At 33.7% G+C, this 17561-nt stretch overlaps 1 protein-coding gene across 1 annotated transcript; it reads left to right on the plus strand.

Moving 5' to 3' along the window:
• The first annotated feature begins 567 nt into the window (after positions 1-567).
• LOC143242298 (testisin-like) lies at positions 568-12301 on the plus strand. The gene is made up of 6 exons (XM_076485659.1): positions 568-654; positions 812-900; positions 5179-5324; positions 9282-9463; positions 10825-10976; positions 11768-12301. The coding sequence occupies exons 1-6, from the start codon at positions 591-593 to the stop codon at positions 11933-11935; spliced, it is 801 nt and encodes a 266-aa protein (XP_076341774.1). The 5' UTR covers positions 568-590; the 3' UTR covers positions 11936-12301.
• The last annotated feature ends 5260 nt before the right edge of the window (positions 12302-17561 follow it).

The raw sequence follows: 17561 nt of genomic DNA on the forward strand, positions 1-17561 counted from the left end.
GAAGTGTTATCTGGTTAAACAAGCGAGTAGTTAACATTTGTTAAAACAATTTCCTAAAACACTGATTGGTGTTTAAAGTTGGACTGTATAGAAAGTATTCAAGTTTTAAATCAGGGTTAATTAATTAATTAATTTCCCGTTTATTTAGACAGGGGGAGCCAGCAACCAGAAAGTAGATTTTTTTTTTTATTTGATAGCTTGTGTTTCGGTTTGCTAAACTTGAGTGAGAAAAAGAAAAACTGAAACCAGTAGGGATGCAAATGGGAAATAGAAACCTAGAGGATTGGCTTCCGTGCTATAAGATAATAACATCACTAACTAACCTATCATTGTCCAGTGTAAACTATTAACACTACTACTACCTAACAATTCGAACCGGCTGCTCAAGGCCAAGGTATAACAAGTTTTTTGTTTTTTTTCTTTGATCTCATTAACAACTCGGGGCGTGTTTCTTTGGATCTATTTAGCAGCCACATACAAGGGATGCTCTACCATACCTCAAGGTCGGGGTAGGTTCAAGGGCACTAATAAGAGACTATAAAAGAAAAGTTCTCTACCTTGAATAACTTTGTTGAGTCGCTGTTCTAGAAATGTTGCTATCGATCCAGTTCTGGAGATTTTTTATTCTACTATTTTATGTGGGACTTACGAAACGTAAGAAAATTCAAACTTATTGTTTTCATTGGGTCTGCCTCACTTAATTCAGTCGATGAAACGGTTATAACGGTTTTAACCCTTGATACAAAATGTTCATTTAGGCCTATCAAGATTGAATTGTTCATAAAGAATGGATCATCTTTTGTTTTTCCAGAATGTGGTGTTAGTAAATTCGCTGACGATCCTTTTACCGTCCGGATCGTTGGAGGTGTGAATGCAGAGAAAGGAGAGTTTCCATGGCAGGTTTGAAAGTTTACTTTTACTTTACTAACTAGATAACGAACAAAAAAGGCTTAGAAGGTGACTTTACTAACTAGATAACGAACTGAAAAGGCTTAGAAGGTGACTTTACTAACTAGATAACGAACTAAAAAAGGCTTAGAAGGTGACTTTACTAACTAGATAACGAACTGAAAGGCTTAGAAGGTGACTTTACTAACTAGATAACGAACTGAAAAGGCTTAGAAGGTGACTTTACTAACTAGATAACGAACTAAAAAGGCTTAGAAGGTGACTTTACTAACTAGATAACGAACTGAAAAGGCTTAGAAGGTGACTTTACTAATTAAATAACGAACTGAAAAGGCTTAGAAGGTGACTTTACTAACTAGATAACGAACTGAAAAGGCTTAGAAGGTGACTTTACTAACTAGATAACGAACTAAAAAGGCTTAGAAGGTTACTAACTAGATAACGAACTGAAAAGGCTTAGAAGGTGACTTTACTAACTAGATAACGAACTGAAAAGGCTTAGAAGGGGATTTTACTAACTAGATAACGAACTGAAAAGTCTTAGAAGGTGATTTTACTAACTAGATAACGAACTGAAAAGGCTTAGAAGGTGACTTTACTAACTAGATAACGAACTGAAAAGGCTTAGAAGGTGACTTTACTAACTAGATAACGAACTGAAAAGGCTTAGAAGGTGACTTTACTAACTAGATAACGAACTGAAAAGGCTTAGAAGGTTACTAACTAGATAACGAACTGAAAAGGCTTAGAAGGTGACTTTACTAACTAGATAACGAACTAAAAGGCTTAGAAGGTTACTAACTAGATAACGAACTGAAAAGGCTTAGAAGGTGACTTACTAACTAGATAACGAACTGAAAAGGCTTAAAAGGTGACTTTACTAACTAGATAACGAACTGAAAGGCTTAGAAGGTGACTTTACTAATTAAATAACGAACTGAAAAGGCTTAGAAGGTGACTTTACTAACTAGATAACGAACTGAAAAGGCTTAGAAGGTGACTTTACTAACTAGATAACGAACTGAAAAGGCTTAAAAGGTGATTTCACCTTAAAAATATCTAAAGCTTTTGCAAATTGCATTTGAGACTACAGAAAACTTCTTGATGAAACTACAAACAAAACATTTAGAATGAAACTTAATGTCCCACTTTTACAGATATAACTTGTTATTTTTTGGGTTCTCGTGTTTTGTGGTTGAATTTACTAGATTTAGGTTTTAAAAACCCATTTTCTCACTTTTAACAATTTAATTTGTTCTGGTTTTCCAACTTATTTGCTCGCTTTAGTTATTTAATTTGTGGATTTTGGATTCTTCAAATATTTTTTTTTACTTTTTAAAACTCTTATTCGCTAATTTTATATTATGAGAACCCATTTCTTTCGATTTTAGCGACTTAATTTGTTAGTTTTGTATTTTCGAGCGACATGATCTTTGTAAACATTTGATCGTACAAACATAAAAACTGTTTGTTTATAACAATAACTTAAAGTAAATTACTCTGTTCTGAGAATGTTTAGAAATATTGTAACTTTATGAAAAAATAATTTATTGTTTCTTTTGTTCCTGAAAACAAACATGCATATTTTCTTGTTTTTTTTTCCTGTGGAAAGTATCACAAGTCTCCTGGCTAAATCTTCTAAACATGTTTTGATTTCTATGGTTGGAATGTACTTAGGTGCTATTGCGAAGTTGAGCCCTTTGTTAAGTAGATGTATCTCGTCTGTGTTTAATTGTCGGTCGAATCTGTTAATTATGAGGTTAGTCAACGGTTTGTCGTGTTGTCTTTTCTGTTGTTTGCGTCTTAGTTTTTCTAGTTTTTTGTTGTGGCAGATCTTTTGTCTCTGTCATTCCTTGTGTTGATTTGGTTTATGTTTCGTTGTATAAGTCCGTAAATCCCTGGTTTGATGCAGCATGCCAGTTGATGGTCTAGGTTCATTTTTGTTTTTGTAAGTCATGTAATTCTAACAAAATAAATAATATAAAATTATATATTCAAACATCTAAGCACGCCCTCTACATTCCGACACTCAGTTACACAACTCCTTTCAAACATGTGGTCAGCTTCCGGTCAGTTACCTCTTTCTTTCTTTGTGAACCTGACGATGACCGAAGAGGCGTTGTTCGCTCCTCTAGGTAAAAATATTTTCTCAACCCAAACGACCCGTTTTTACAAACATGTTTATTGTGAATAACTTTACATTCTATCTTAAGTAAATGTGTTTTCATTTTAGTGCTATCAGTGCTCTGTTCACCACGGGGACAGTTACCCAGTTGGATATCTCGGGCAGCTAAAACAAAAAACACATTTTTAGTGACACGTCAGACAAAACTATGTTTAAAACACAAAATTCGAATACATTTACTTAAAAACAAGTAATTAAAGAATGCACCAAACATGTTAACACTTCACCATTCATTATTTATCTAACCATAACAGTTGTGTATAAAGTCATGGTACCACTTTAAACGAACATTTCATCTAAGAAGCTATCTTGTTTTTAAACCGTGAAGTTACCATCTATAAACTTGTTTTATTTTATAGTAAATTATAAATTTTGGACTTTAGAAATAGCCATAATTTACCAGAATCCTAAGTCTCCAGATTCTAAAAAACACTTTAAAACCACGTTGTTTGTACTCAACTGTAATTTACACACAAAACTGTACGACAGGCTATTGGTTGTCTGCCCAACACGGGTATCCTAACCTGGTACCTACCATCGTAAGCCCACCGTTACGTTATTGGGAGGGCTCTTATTTCAATAGTTGCTAATAAAGATCAAAACTTTATCACTTGTTAATAATTTCACAAAAGTTCACCTCAGTTACTTAACATTTGCACATTTCCATCTTAACGTAAGGTTGTTTGTTTGTCTATTTTGCGTGCTTTTAACATTATGACGTAACAATGACGTCACTAGCAGACTTGGAAACTGACGCTATATAATACGTAAGTCTTGTATTTATTCTACTAGAGAAAATTTAGAGCAAATGCACAATAAACAATAGTTGAATAACAAAAGGTTTATTCTTTAATTGGACGTTTCCCACGTGAGGGGGCTTCAAGCTATAACAGTATTAAATTAATTAATATTTATATTCGCACCTCATCTTGACGAAAAGGAACTGTTTCCTGTCGCTCCCTTTAATTTATGAGCTGTGCTGTAGTTGTCTTTTTTTTCTTTCACTTTTTCTAAGAGACCCACCCGCTATCCAACGAGTAATTGGTTGTCGAGTGTAGGAGGTGGAGAGATAAATTAGAAACAGCCAATAAAATCGACTTAATAATGCTTGGCTTCCATCTCTGCATGTTAGAATGGCTTCAATTGTTTATAATACCCACCTTGCAAGTTTCTGAAAGGTAGGTTGAAAAATTAGATTTTATTTTTCAAGGGCACATTTTGACTTAAAGCACGTGGTCTCGTTCACTCGTGATGGCCTTTTAAGAAAAATTATAATTTATTCAGTGAGATTTATGGAATAATCTTTATGTTGCTATACCTTATCACAGCTAAAAACGCTGTAATAGGTATAGGTAACTCGGCTAATGATATAATTCATGGTGGATTATTTTCACTTTCCTAACTGATTTATATTCTAAATTACATTTTCAATACTCGAAGTCGTGAAGTTGAATTTCTATAAGTGGTCTTTTATTGTATTGATTATATGTATATAATTAACTTCCAGGCCTAGCATAGCCTGTTGGTTAGGATGCTCGACTAACAGCACGTGGATCGCGGTCTCAAATCTCCTTGATCGAACATGCCAACCTTTTTAGTCACAGAAGCGTTATAATGTGACTATCAATTCCACTGTACGTTTGTGAAAGAGAAATCTAAGAGCTGGCGGTGGGTGATGATGACTAATTGCCTTCCTTCTAATTTTACACTGCCAAATTAAGGACGGCTAGCGTAGATAGTCCTCGAGGTGTTGACTGTCTGCCTTAGCTCTAGCTTATCTCTGCTAAATTAAGAATGGCTAACTCAGATAGTCCTTGAGTGGCTTTAGACGGAACTCGGAACAAACCGACTCAATTATCGTTGTCTGAGAATATCGTGCAAAACACCTGCTCCGACCTAACCAGCTGTTGTCTTTAGGTTGTACCTCCATGGGTGGGTGGGATGGACCACTGTTCCCGTTCGCTTGTGTAACTTGTGAATGAAGAAAATACCGACCAGATGCGTACTTGTAAAAGGTACGGAAAGTGTTTAATTGTTTACCTCAACCCAGCAAATTATTTTTAAGTTTTTACTTTTCTTTTCAGATTTCTCTCCAACTGACCCATCCACAATTTGGATTTCTTGGCCACTGGTGTGGAGGTGTCCTTGTAGACAAACAATGGATAATGACAGCGTGTCACTGTATTATCAAGTATGGCTCGTGCGAATTAACAAATGTTCATACACTTCTGTCATTTATATAAACTATATATATTTCTATTGTTAAACCTACAATTATTCCTCTCTGTAGGCCTGACATGGTCAGGTGGTTAGGCCGCTCGACTCGTGATCTGAGGGTTGCGGGTTGGAATCCCCGTCACACCAAACATATTCGCCCTTTAAGCCGTGGGGGCGTTATAATGTGACGGTCAATCCCACTATTCGTTGGTAAAAGAGTAGCCCAAGAGTTGGCGGTGGGTGGTGATGACTAGCTGCCTTCCTCTAATATTACACTGCTAAATTAAGAACGGCTAGCGTAGATAGCCCTCGTGTAGTTTTACTTGAAATTCAAAGCAAATATACCTGAGTTATTTTCATACAGTGTATACTGACACATTAAAACAGTTAAATTATTTTTACATTTTCTAAAGTGAAATTACTCTTAATTAGCTTTTCTTACCCTAATGTTCCCAGAATCTCATTCACAATGACCTATAAACACATTAGAGTGCATTGGTTTTGTAAAATATGAATGAAAGTGATGCCATTCGAGGTTCGAACCTGGGCTTAGGTAATCTCATACCTTATTCTTCACTAGTAAAGCATCAGTAATACAACAATTCAAGCTTTAAATTCTGTTAATTTTAATTTCTTGTTTGAATCTATAAAGATTAATTAAATTCACGTAACAAAACCCATTCCTGTATGAGTGTTGTTAAAACCCATTCCTGTATGAGTATTGTAGCAAACCACATTCCTGTATGAGTGTTGTTGAATGGTGTAAATTTACGAAGAATTTAAAATCGAACAAGATTTGAATTTGCGGCTTACTGATTGGACTGAACAAGACCCCCACGCGCGACTGTTTATTGGATAATAAATTTGAGCAAGGTCATAGGTCACAATCATGTTTCAAATCTGTTTTTCATCTCAACTTTCACACTTCTTTAGCAAATGCGTGGCGGTCGTATTGGACGGTGGGCACTTCAAACACAGTTGTATCGAACAGTGTGGCACTACAAACACTAAGTAAGGCTAAGACTGGCGTGTTGTCTTTGATATGGTGCAGTTTCCTTGATATTTATAATGTATTTAAACACATAAACTCTTAACGCAATTTAAATAATTAACAATAAACACCTGATCTACCCTTTAAATATCTGGGTATCCATATAAGATCTAGGTATTTCCATACGTCTTTAACAATGTTCATAAAGTGCTAGCTTTTCCTCTAGTCCTTTTTTTGTTCTTACCAAATTAACAGCCTGGTGAGCTTGTTAACCAACGACCAATCAAGTGTAAGCATATGGGAATGAACGAATAATAACAACCAATCAAGTGTAAGCATATGGGAATGAACGAATAATAACAACCAATCAAGTGTAAGCGTATGGGAATGAACGAATAATAACAACCAATCAAGTGTAAGCGTATGGGAATGAACGAATAATAACGACCTAAATTATTTAAAGTTACTCAAACAATTATCTCTATTTAATACGTTTTAGGATGAAAATGATCAAATGAAAATTATTTGAAGGAGTCAAAGACACAGTTCGTGATATTTATAGTTGTTTTTTTTTTAAGATAGATATATTCGGCTGTGACTAGACCAATAACAAATGGTTATGAATCGTAGTTTTCTTTTACGGTAGTGCTTTTCAATGATGGCCAATAGAATTAGCAGTGTATTAAGTATTTTATTTTCGACTCCATGTGATACTGTGTACTAAAAGTAAGAAAATGGTTAAAGATAAAATCTTAATTAGTTGTTTCAGTAATGGGTTGAATTTAATATAGGCTAATCCCCCAGTAGCTCAGCGATATGTCTGTGGACTTTAAACGCTAAAATCCGGGTTTCGATACACGTGGTGGGCAGAGCACAGATAGCCCGTTGTGTAGTTTTGTGCTTAATTATAAACAACAATAATATAGGCTTAGCTAACACTGTGTTCACAAACCTGACGATAGTAATTGTGATACAGATCAAGGGCAATACAGGCTTAGTTAACACTGTGCTCACAAACTCTAATGATGGTAACTATGTTAAAGTGTAAAGGGTACATACTGCTAACATTCGGGTTTCAGCACGCGTGGCGGGAAGAGTATAAGTAGCCTATTGTTGGGTTTAACAACAGCAACGTCTTTACCCGAGAAAACTTTCTTTGTTTTTTTAAATATTAGACTAAAACAAGAGGGAATCTTTAATAGCCGCGGCACTTGAAGTTACTTTAAACAGGTTTAGAATAGATGAATCTATGCGATTTTGGACGTGGCCAAATAAATACATCAATCGAAAGTACACCGATCCTTAGTTCAAAACTGTGATTGGACCTTAAATCGGTCAAGAGATGACGAAGCTATGAGCTAAACTTTTGTACTTGAAAATAAACAACAACAAAAGAACAACAAATTGGAATTGTTGAGCCATTATGCCTCAGCTAACAACAGTTTATTTCAAGTTTTGTACTGTCACGAACCCATTTAGTTTCAATGTATTTCGACTAGACAGTAGACATTTATAAACCTCACAACCAATAAACTGGTACATGAATATCTATGACAGAAGAGTTGTATTCAACAGAGAATGTTTTGCGAGGGTCCAGACGAATATTTCAGTTTTGATATCTGTAATCTGTCGGCTGTGGAGCAGAGTTTACGCATTGAATGATTCATTTAAAAAAATTAAGCCCAAAATCACACAATGGGCTATCTGTGCTATGCCCATCACGGATATTGAAGCCCGGTTTCTAGCAGTGTCAGCATGCAGATATGCCGCTGTGCCACTGGGGGGCCGGTTACCTATTAACAGGAGACGAAAAAAGAAGAAACTGATCCAGATGATTTGTTAGCATTCTTTATCAAATATCACTAGGCTTACGTGCACGAGAAAGATGACCACATTAAATTGACCAGGTGACGAACGTTTTCTATTATCTTCAGAAAAGGAGTTCAAATAATCTCACCCTATGATTGGTCGATCATAACTCACTGAGTAAAACGGTGATCTCCAAATGTCTAACTAGTTTTAAAACATTGTTAAAAACTGCTTAAGAATTCATTAGCTGGCAGTTAAAACTACTCAAAACAGCTGTAGTTTTAAGCCACTAACTGTCTACGCAAGTTACAATGACAAACATTTCGAAACTTACAACAATAAAAATAATATTGTTTTGAAAGTTACAAAACTAACTTTCTATACATTCTAGTTTTACGGCCCCGGCATGGCCTGGTGGTTAAGGCACTGGACTCGTAATCTGAGGGTCGCAGTTTGATTCCCCGTCACACCAAACATGCTTGTCCTTTTAGTCGTGGGGACGTTATAATTAGACAGTCAATCCCACTATTCGTTGGTAAAGAGTAGCCCAAAAGTTGGCGGTCGGTAGTGATGACTAGCTGCCTTCCCTCTAGCTTTACACTGCTTAATTAAGGACGGCTAGCGCAGATAACCCTCGTGTAACTTTGCGCGAAGTTCAAACCAAACAAATTTGTATTTTATCTTTTCACGTTATAAATTTGTTAACAAAATTTTAACTTTTATACATGAGTTTAAATAACTTGAAATATATTAACTTACTATATGTCTTAAACTTTGGTAGAGAAAAATGGTTTAAATTAGTTGAACTGTCTTTAAAAACAGATCTCTTGATCTCTTCCAAAGGGAAGTTAATTTTGGAACCTACAGGTGTCGTGTTGTTTTCTTTGAAAGTTATTTAAAAAAATTCACCAAATGTTTCAGGTGTTTAATTTGAACGTTTATTTATCTCAACTGTTTTACCTTATTCATGATATGTCTATAGTTTTTGTTTTGAAATCGCATTTTAAAACGTAACTTCTCAGAGAGGGGGGGACTTCTGTCTTTGCGTAGACTAGAAATAATTTTTCGCTGCTTTCTCCCTAGCCCTTGTTTTCCTACCACACCCAATTTACTGGCACGTGAGAGTCGGAGACCACCACTTAAAGAGACAGGAAGGGAGTGAGAAAACGTACAACGTGTCCCACGTTTTTATAACCACTGGTACCGAAATTACGACAACGACATAGCTATGATGAGACTGTCAGAACCAGTGGAGATGAACGATTATGTACAACCGGTCTGTTTGCCAGACAAGTTCGATCAGTTCGAAGGTTCCGACTGCTACGCGACAGGATGGGGAAAGGTGGATTTTGGTAGGTTTCTCCCGTGTTTCTTGTGTGTTTTTTGTAAAGGGAAAGGTGGATTTTGGTAGGTTTCTCCCGTGTTTCTTGTGTGTTTTGAGGAGGAAAGGTGAGTTTTGGTAGGTTTCGCCCGTGTTTCTTGTGTGTTTTGTAAAGGGGAAAGGTGGATTTGGTAGGTTTCGCCCGTGTTTCTTGTGTGTTTTTGTAAAGGAAAGGTGGATCGGTAGGTTTCTCCGTGTGTTTCTGTGTGTTTTGTAAGGGAAAGGTGGATTTGGTAGGTCTCCGTGTTTCTTGTGGTTTTTGTAAAGGGAAAGGTGGATCTGGCAAGGTCTCCGTGTTCCTTGTGTGTTTTGCAAAGGGAAAGGTGGATCTGGGTAGGTCCCGTGTCTCCTGTGTCTTTGTAAAGGAAAAGGTGGGTTTTGGCAGGTTTCTCTGCTGTTGTGTGCCTTTGCAAAGGAAAGGTGGGTCTGGGTAGGTTTCCCGTGTTCCTTGTGTGTCTTGTGGCAAAAGGAAGAGGTGGATTTTGGTAGGTTTCTCCCGTGTTTCTGGTTTGTTTGAAAAGGAAAGGTGGGACTTTAGTAGGTCCCTGCTCTTGTGTGCCTTTTGTAAAGGGGAAAGGTGGATTTTGGTAGTTTCTCCCGTGTTTCTTGGGTTTGTAAGGGGTAGTGTGGGTTTGGTAGGTTTCCCTGTTTCTTGTGTGCCTTTGGTAAATGAGGGAAAGTGGGTTTTGCAGGTCTCCCACGTGGTTTTTGTGTTTTTTGTAAAGGGAAGGTGGATTTTGGTAGGTTTCTCCCGTGCCCCTTGTGTGTTTTGTAGGGAAAGGTGGATTTGGTGGTTTCTCCGTGTTTCTTGTGTGTTTTTGTAAAGAGGAAAGGTGGGTTTTGTAGGTTTCTCCTGTGTTTCTTGTGTGTTTTGTAAAGGGGAAAGGTGGGTTTTGGTAGGTTTCTCACGTGTTTTTGTGTGTTTTGTAAAGGGGAAAGGTGGGTTTTGGTAGGTTTCTCACGTGTTTCTTGTGTGTTTTGTAAAGGGAAAGGTGGGTTTGGTAGGTTTCTCCCGTGTTTCTTGTGTGTTTTTGCAAGGAAAGGTGGATTTTGGTAGGTTTCTCCCACTCTTGTGTGTTTTGTAAACTTTATAGTTTAAGTCGACATGAATGAGTTACACAATTATAGCTGTGGTCCTTTCTATCTTGCTTTACTTCCAAATATCCCATTTTGATTTCAGGTTTTCCACACAAAAATTACAATAATTAGTTTCCACAATATAATCAAATAATTAAAATATGATTGATAAATTAAAATACGTTACTATAGTGACTACTCTAGCCTTTGATCTATAACAGGTCACGTTTTGATTAGGACTGTTTATTTGTTTAGACAAGAAAGGTTCCACTATTCTTCAAAAGGTGAAGGTGGAGATTTTTGACAACTCCGTCTGCAGCAAGGTCTACTCAGAACAGTTTAAGATTCCTATTCTCCAGTGGCACTTGTGTGCCGGAACTCTGGCTGGAGGAAAGGGAACATGTCACGTGAGTATGGGAACAAAACTGCTTAGACAAGTATATTTAGTTTGGAAACTGAGCTCTGATGTTTGTCTAGCCTAAATGACCTTAAGTATATTGGCTTTTCTTAGGTGTGAAAACTATTTACTGCAGTAGATATTTCTACGTGAAACTAGTCAATAGAACAAGTGTCTTTCAGTGTATATATATATATATAAACTATTACGAATTGGAGGTTAAAACTGATAGACGATGTATCCCCACCGAAATATGGGCTCTACTTCTCCAGTCACCTCCAACACCTAGGATAGATTTTATAATCCCACGTTGTAGCTTGTACCCTAGGATTTTTTTTTAATGCAACGTATCTTGTTTAATTTTAATGTGTTTTGTTTTGGCTTAAAATAATGGTTATAATATAATTAATCACATCTGCTGGTTTTCTTTCTCGTGATGTTGTTTACTTATTTAACTTCATTTAAATGTATTTAATTAATTAATATATATATTAATCAGTATGTAGAATTAGCTTGCGAACAATAACATATTAAGTAATGGTCACAGGACTCTGTTTTCTATAACACTGATCACTTTGTATATATTGGGTTTTGACTAATTTTACGTTAACACTAGTTAGTGGAGTCTGTATTTTCATGAAGCTGTCTTACAGGGGATAGTTGGTTTTGTCAAGATATTGTTTACTTACATTCTCAACGTTGAACCATATTTATGATAAAACTTTTAACATTTTGTTTCGTAAAGGTAAACTTGACCGGACAAGTTGCATTGTGGGTAATTTTGGTTACCCTTTTTAACAGGGCGACTCCGGAGGACCTCTGCAGTGTAAGAAGAACGGAAAATGGTACTTGGCAGGAGTGACGTCATTTGGGTCAGGTTGCGCTAAACCTGGGTTTCCCGATGTTTACACTCGTCTCACCCACTACATTGACTGGGTCAATTCCAACAAGAACACGTTTAAGGGATAATTTTCAGGAAGCTCCGAACCCCTCAAATCTTATGAATATTCTTCGAGCTTGAAGGGTTAACCTTTAAAGTAGGAGAGAGGAAACAAACCAACGTCTGCACGTGTTATGAGGAATTCTGTAACTTGTCCATCTCTAACAGCAGATTATGTAAATCTTTTGTAAAAACAACAACAAATGTTTTTCTGTTCTGGTGTGGTGTTTGCTACTTTTGTAAAAATTATTCGTCTAAATCTAATATTAAATACAGGTATGGACACAAGGTGTTTTTAGGTAAGCTAGTTCTCGTACAAACGCTAGAAAAATAGTGGGTTACATCTACTATCTGTAACACGGTTTCTTTTTATAAATAAAACTACTTTTAAAATAGTTTTATTTTACTGTCAACGTTCTACAGTAGAACCCTCAAGCCTCTGAGGGTTCTAAAGGAAAGTATATAAGACTTTTTCACAGTCCAACCCAACAAATGTAACGTTAATCAAAAAATATGGGAAGTTATATAAAAAATAAAATAAAACCTTGGCAGAGGTTTAACTGGACTGTTCCTGTCTGTTTCTAGAATCTAGCAACAAAAAATTAAAACTACGTTTTCTAATTATTTTGTGTGATGTTATTGCGAGGTGTGTGAGAAGGAATGGATCCCCTGAAAGTTCCTCCACAGGATAACTTATGATTTATGCAACACGCAATCTCCTCTGTAATAATTTTGTGTATCTTGCTAGTGGACATAACACGAGCTGGGCCCGAAAGCTGTCAGGCAGCCCTCTGAAGGATATGTTCCCCCTAGGATTTACAGAAGCTCCAAGTCTAACGTTTAAATATTATATCCGACCATAATATGGCATGTCCAGGTGGTTGAGGCTCGACTCGCAATACGAGGGTCGCGAGTTCGAATCCTGTAACACCAAGCATGCTCGTCCCTTTCAACCGTGTGGACGTTATAATGTGACGGTCAATCTCACTGTTCATTGGTAAAAGAGTAGCCCAAAAGTTGGCGATGGGTGGTAATGACTAGCTACCTTCCCCCCAGTCTTACAGACATCAAGGGTTCGTCTCTCCTCGGTGGACTCAGCAGATAGCCCGATGTGGCTTTTGCAATAAGAAAATACACACTAGTCTTACATTGCTAAATTAGGGAACGGTTAGCGCAGATAGCCCTCGTGTAGCTTTGCGCGAAATTCAAAAACAGTCAAACCATCAATGTGTGAAAATGTACATCTCATGAGTTTTAAAACTCTACTTGATACAAGAAGTATGAATTTCACTGTAGCAAGTGTTTGTTTTCAGCTAAGTCACGTCTAAATCTTGTATGTTGAGTTTTAAGAAAATATAATAATGAACAGAAAATCTCGGTTGCTCAAGGTGGGGAACCACATGTGAAAAGAAGAAAATGCACACTTAAATATTGTAACATCATTTGTTTCTGATAACCATATGCATAAATAACTTCTGTAACGTATTTTAAGCGTGTTTCTTGAAGAGATAATAGGGTTGAATTGTAAAGAAATATCTTTTGAATTAAAGTCAACTATTTTAAAATTGTTACGTGGCACAAACGATTACGTGATCTTGTTGATAATACACGCGGTTGTTGTTGTAGATCCTGGTAACCTTGAAACAGATATCACAGAAAAATAAGTTCATGGACAAAAGCTTTTCGGCTGAAGTTTCGATCTTTTATCTGTGAGAGAAAAGAAAAATTCAACTTTTATCTTATGTCCTTTTGCGTTTAATTATAAACAGCATTGGATACGCTATAGTGTACCAGTTTAGTTGATGAAGCCAAGAAGGATACATGATTTATTTGTATACGATAGTCTATATATATATATATATAGGAGAGTAGTTACCTTCCCACAACTGTTTGTAGGCAGTGAAGGGTGATAAAGATGTGGGAAGTTGTAGCCTTGAGCACCACCTAATTTCTATTTCTATTTTTTAATTCTTTATCTATTGATATTCTTTATTCTTTATTTCTTACGTTAAAATGGCGAATAGAGGTTAAGACTGATAGACGGTGTATCCCCATCGCAATGTGGGTCCTACTTTCTCAGTCGCCTCCAAAACCTAGGATACATTTTATAATCTCAAATTGTACCACGTACCCTGAAATATTTTCAGTCGATGCAGCGTATTTTGAGTTAAAATAACAAAATGTGTATATTTTGAGATAGGGAGAGAGATTTGATATCACGAAGTGTTGAGGAACTAACAGAACCAGTTTCAGTGAAACCTGGCGAGGTGAACATCTAAAGATACATTTTAAATAGGTGAGAAACTGAAGGAATGGTTCGAGTTTGAAAGGGTTCTAAGTAAAATACGTGAAGCCGGCGCCAAACGAAAGTGACGCTTCGTGCTATGCGTAGCGCGGTACATTTGTACTGTGCGATCTCTCATGCAGCGGCCTAAAATAGTAAAAAAAAGAAGGAGTCTCACCCATTTCATATTATTATTTTTGTACCCAGCATCCTCTACTGATTATCATATAAATGTCGGCTTTCGACCCTTTTCATTCGTGCAACATCCATAACATTTGTTCGTCGATTTGACATAAATCTAGTACTGCACGTGATTCGATAAAAAGCTTTGTCCACTTATCTTCAGAAACCTTTTTGTGTACTTCAAAGGAACGAATATTTGAGAAGAAAATATGAGGAAGAGTATCGTTTTCCTTATAAAGTTTATCATTAAACTATCTTCATGAACATACATTATTAAACCTTCATCATATAAAAATACATCATTAAACTATCTTTATGAACATACATTATTAAACCTTCTATATAAAATACATAATTAAACTATCTTTATGAACATACATTATCAAACCTATATAAAAAATACATCATTAAACTATCTTTATGAACATACATTATTAAACCTTCTATATAAAAATACATCATTAAACTATCTTTATGAACATACATTATTAAACCTTCTATATAAAAATACATCATTAAACTATCTTTATGAACATACATTATTAAACCTTCTATATAAAAAAATACATCATTAAACTATCTTCATGAACATACATTATTAAACCTTCTATATAAAAAAAATACATCATTAAACTATCTTCATGAACATACATTATTAAACCTTCTATCATAAAAAAATACATCATTAAACTATCTTCCATGAACATACATTATTAAACCTTCTATATAAAAAATACATCATTAAACTATCTTTATGAACATACATTACTATTAAACCTTCTATATAAAAATACATCATTAAACTATCTTCATGAACATACATTATTAAACCTTCTATATAAAAAAAAAATACATCATTAAACTATCATTTCAATGAACATACATTATTAAACTTTCTATATAGTATATAAAAATACATCATTAAACTATCTTTATGAACATACATTATTAAACCTTCTATATAAAAATACATCATTAAACTATCTTTATGAACATACATTATATAAAAACATCATTAAACTATCTTTATGAACATACATTATTAAACCTTTCTATATAAAATACATCATTAAACTATCTTTATGAACATACATTATTAAACTCTTCTATATAAAAATACATCATTAAACTATCTTCATGAACATACATTATTAAACTTCTATATAAAATACATTATTAAACTATATCTTCATGAACATATTATTAAAACTATATAAAAAATACATCATTAAACTATCTTCATGAACATACATTATTAAACCTTCTATATAAAATACATCATTAAGCTATCTTCATGAACATACATTATTAAACCTTCTATATAAAACATACATCATCAAACTATCTTTATGAACATACATTATTAAACCTTCTATATAAAAAAATACATAATTAAACTATCTTTATGAACATACATTATTAAACCTTCTATATAAAAAATACATCATTAAACTATCTTTATGAACATACATTATTAAACCTTCTATATAAAAAATACATCATTAAACTATCTTCATGAACATACATTATTAAACCTTCTATATAAAATACATCATTAAACTTATCTTCATGAACATACATTATTAAACCTTCTATATAAAAAATACATCATTAAAACTATCTTCATGTGAACATACATTATTAAACCTTCTATATAAAATACATCATTAAACTATCTTTATGAACACATACATTATTCAGCCTTCTACCTTGAAAATACATCATTAAACTATCTTTATGAACATACATTATTAAACCTTCTATATAAAATACATCATAAACTATCTTTATGAACATACATTATTAAACCTTCTATATAAAATACATCATTAAACTATCTTTATGAACATACATTATTAAACCTTCTATATATAAAAATACATCCATTAAACTATCTTTATGAACATACATTATTAAACCTTATATAAAAAATACATCATTAAACTATCTTTTATGAACATAACATTATTAAACCTTCTATATAAAAAATAAATCATTAAACTATCTTCATGAACATACATTATTAAACCTTCTATATAAAAAATACAATCATTATTATCTTCATATAAAACATGCATTATTCTGAGCCTTCATATAAAAAAATACATCATTAAAGCTATCTTTATGAACATGCATTATTAAACCTTCTATATAAAAATACATCATTAAACTATCTTCGCTATGAACATACATTATTAAACCTTCTATATAAAATACATCATTAAACCATCTTGCTGAACATACATTATTAAACCTTCTATATATAAAAAATACATCATTAAACTATCTTCTTGAACATACATTATTAAACCTTCTGTATAAAAACATCATTAAACTATCTTATGAACATACATTATTAAACCTGTATAAAATACACATCATTAAACTATCTTTATGAGACATACATTATTAAACCTATATAAAAATAATACAAATTATGAATATGCATATGTAAACTTTCTATATAAAAATACATCGTTGAGCTATCTTTATGGAACATATTATAAACCTATATAAAATACATTATCAAACCTATAAAAAAATACATCATAAGCTATCTTTATGAACATACATATTATTAAACCTTCTATAGTAAAAATACATGGACAACTATACATCATTAAACTATCTTAATGAAATACAATTATTAAACCTTCTATATAAAAAATACATCATTAAACTATCTCTCTTATGAACATACATCTATTAAACCTTCTATATAAAAAATACATCATTATGCCATCTCTTTATGAAAACAATACATTATTAAACCTATATAAAAAAAATAATAAACTACTTTCAAAACTATCTCTTTATGAACATACATTATTAAACCTTCTATATAAAAAATACATCATTAAACTATCTTTATGAGACATTAGCACATATTAAACCTTCTATATAAAAATACATCATTAAACTATCTTTAATGAACATACATTATTAAACCTTATATAAAAAACATACATCATATGCATTATCTCTTATAAACTATTGGCATTATTAAACCTTCTATAAAAAATACATCATTAAACTATCTTTATGAACATACATTATTAAACCTTCTATGTATAAAAAATACATCATTAAACCATCTTTATGGAACATACATTATTAAACCTTCTATATAAAATACATTTGTATCAAACCTGATGATAAAATACATCAGCTAAATTAGTGTCTTCTAT

Source organism: Tachypleus tridentatus, unplaced genomic scaffold (assembly GCF_004210375.1).
Source record: "Tachypleus tridentatus isolate NWPU-2018 unplaced genomic scaffold, ASM421037v1 Hic_cluster_2, whole genome shotgun sequence".
NCBI classification, from domain to species: Eukaryota; Metazoa; Arthropoda; class Merostomata; order Xiphosura; family Limulidae; genus Tachypleus; species Tachypleus tridentatus.

Coding starts and splice junctions, on each gene's coding strand:
- LOC143242298 (XM_076485659.1), top strand. CDS start 591: ATGTTGCTATCGATCCAGTTCTGGAGATTTTTTATTCTACTATTTTAT. Junction 655..811: donor TTATGTGGGACTTACGAAAC/GTAAGAAAATTC, acceptor TTGTTTTTCCAG/AATGTGGTGTTAGTAAATTC. Junction 9,464..10,824: donor ATGGGGAAAGGTGGATTTTG/GTAGGTTTCTCC, acceptor TTATTTGTTTAG/ACAAGAAAGGTTCCACTATT.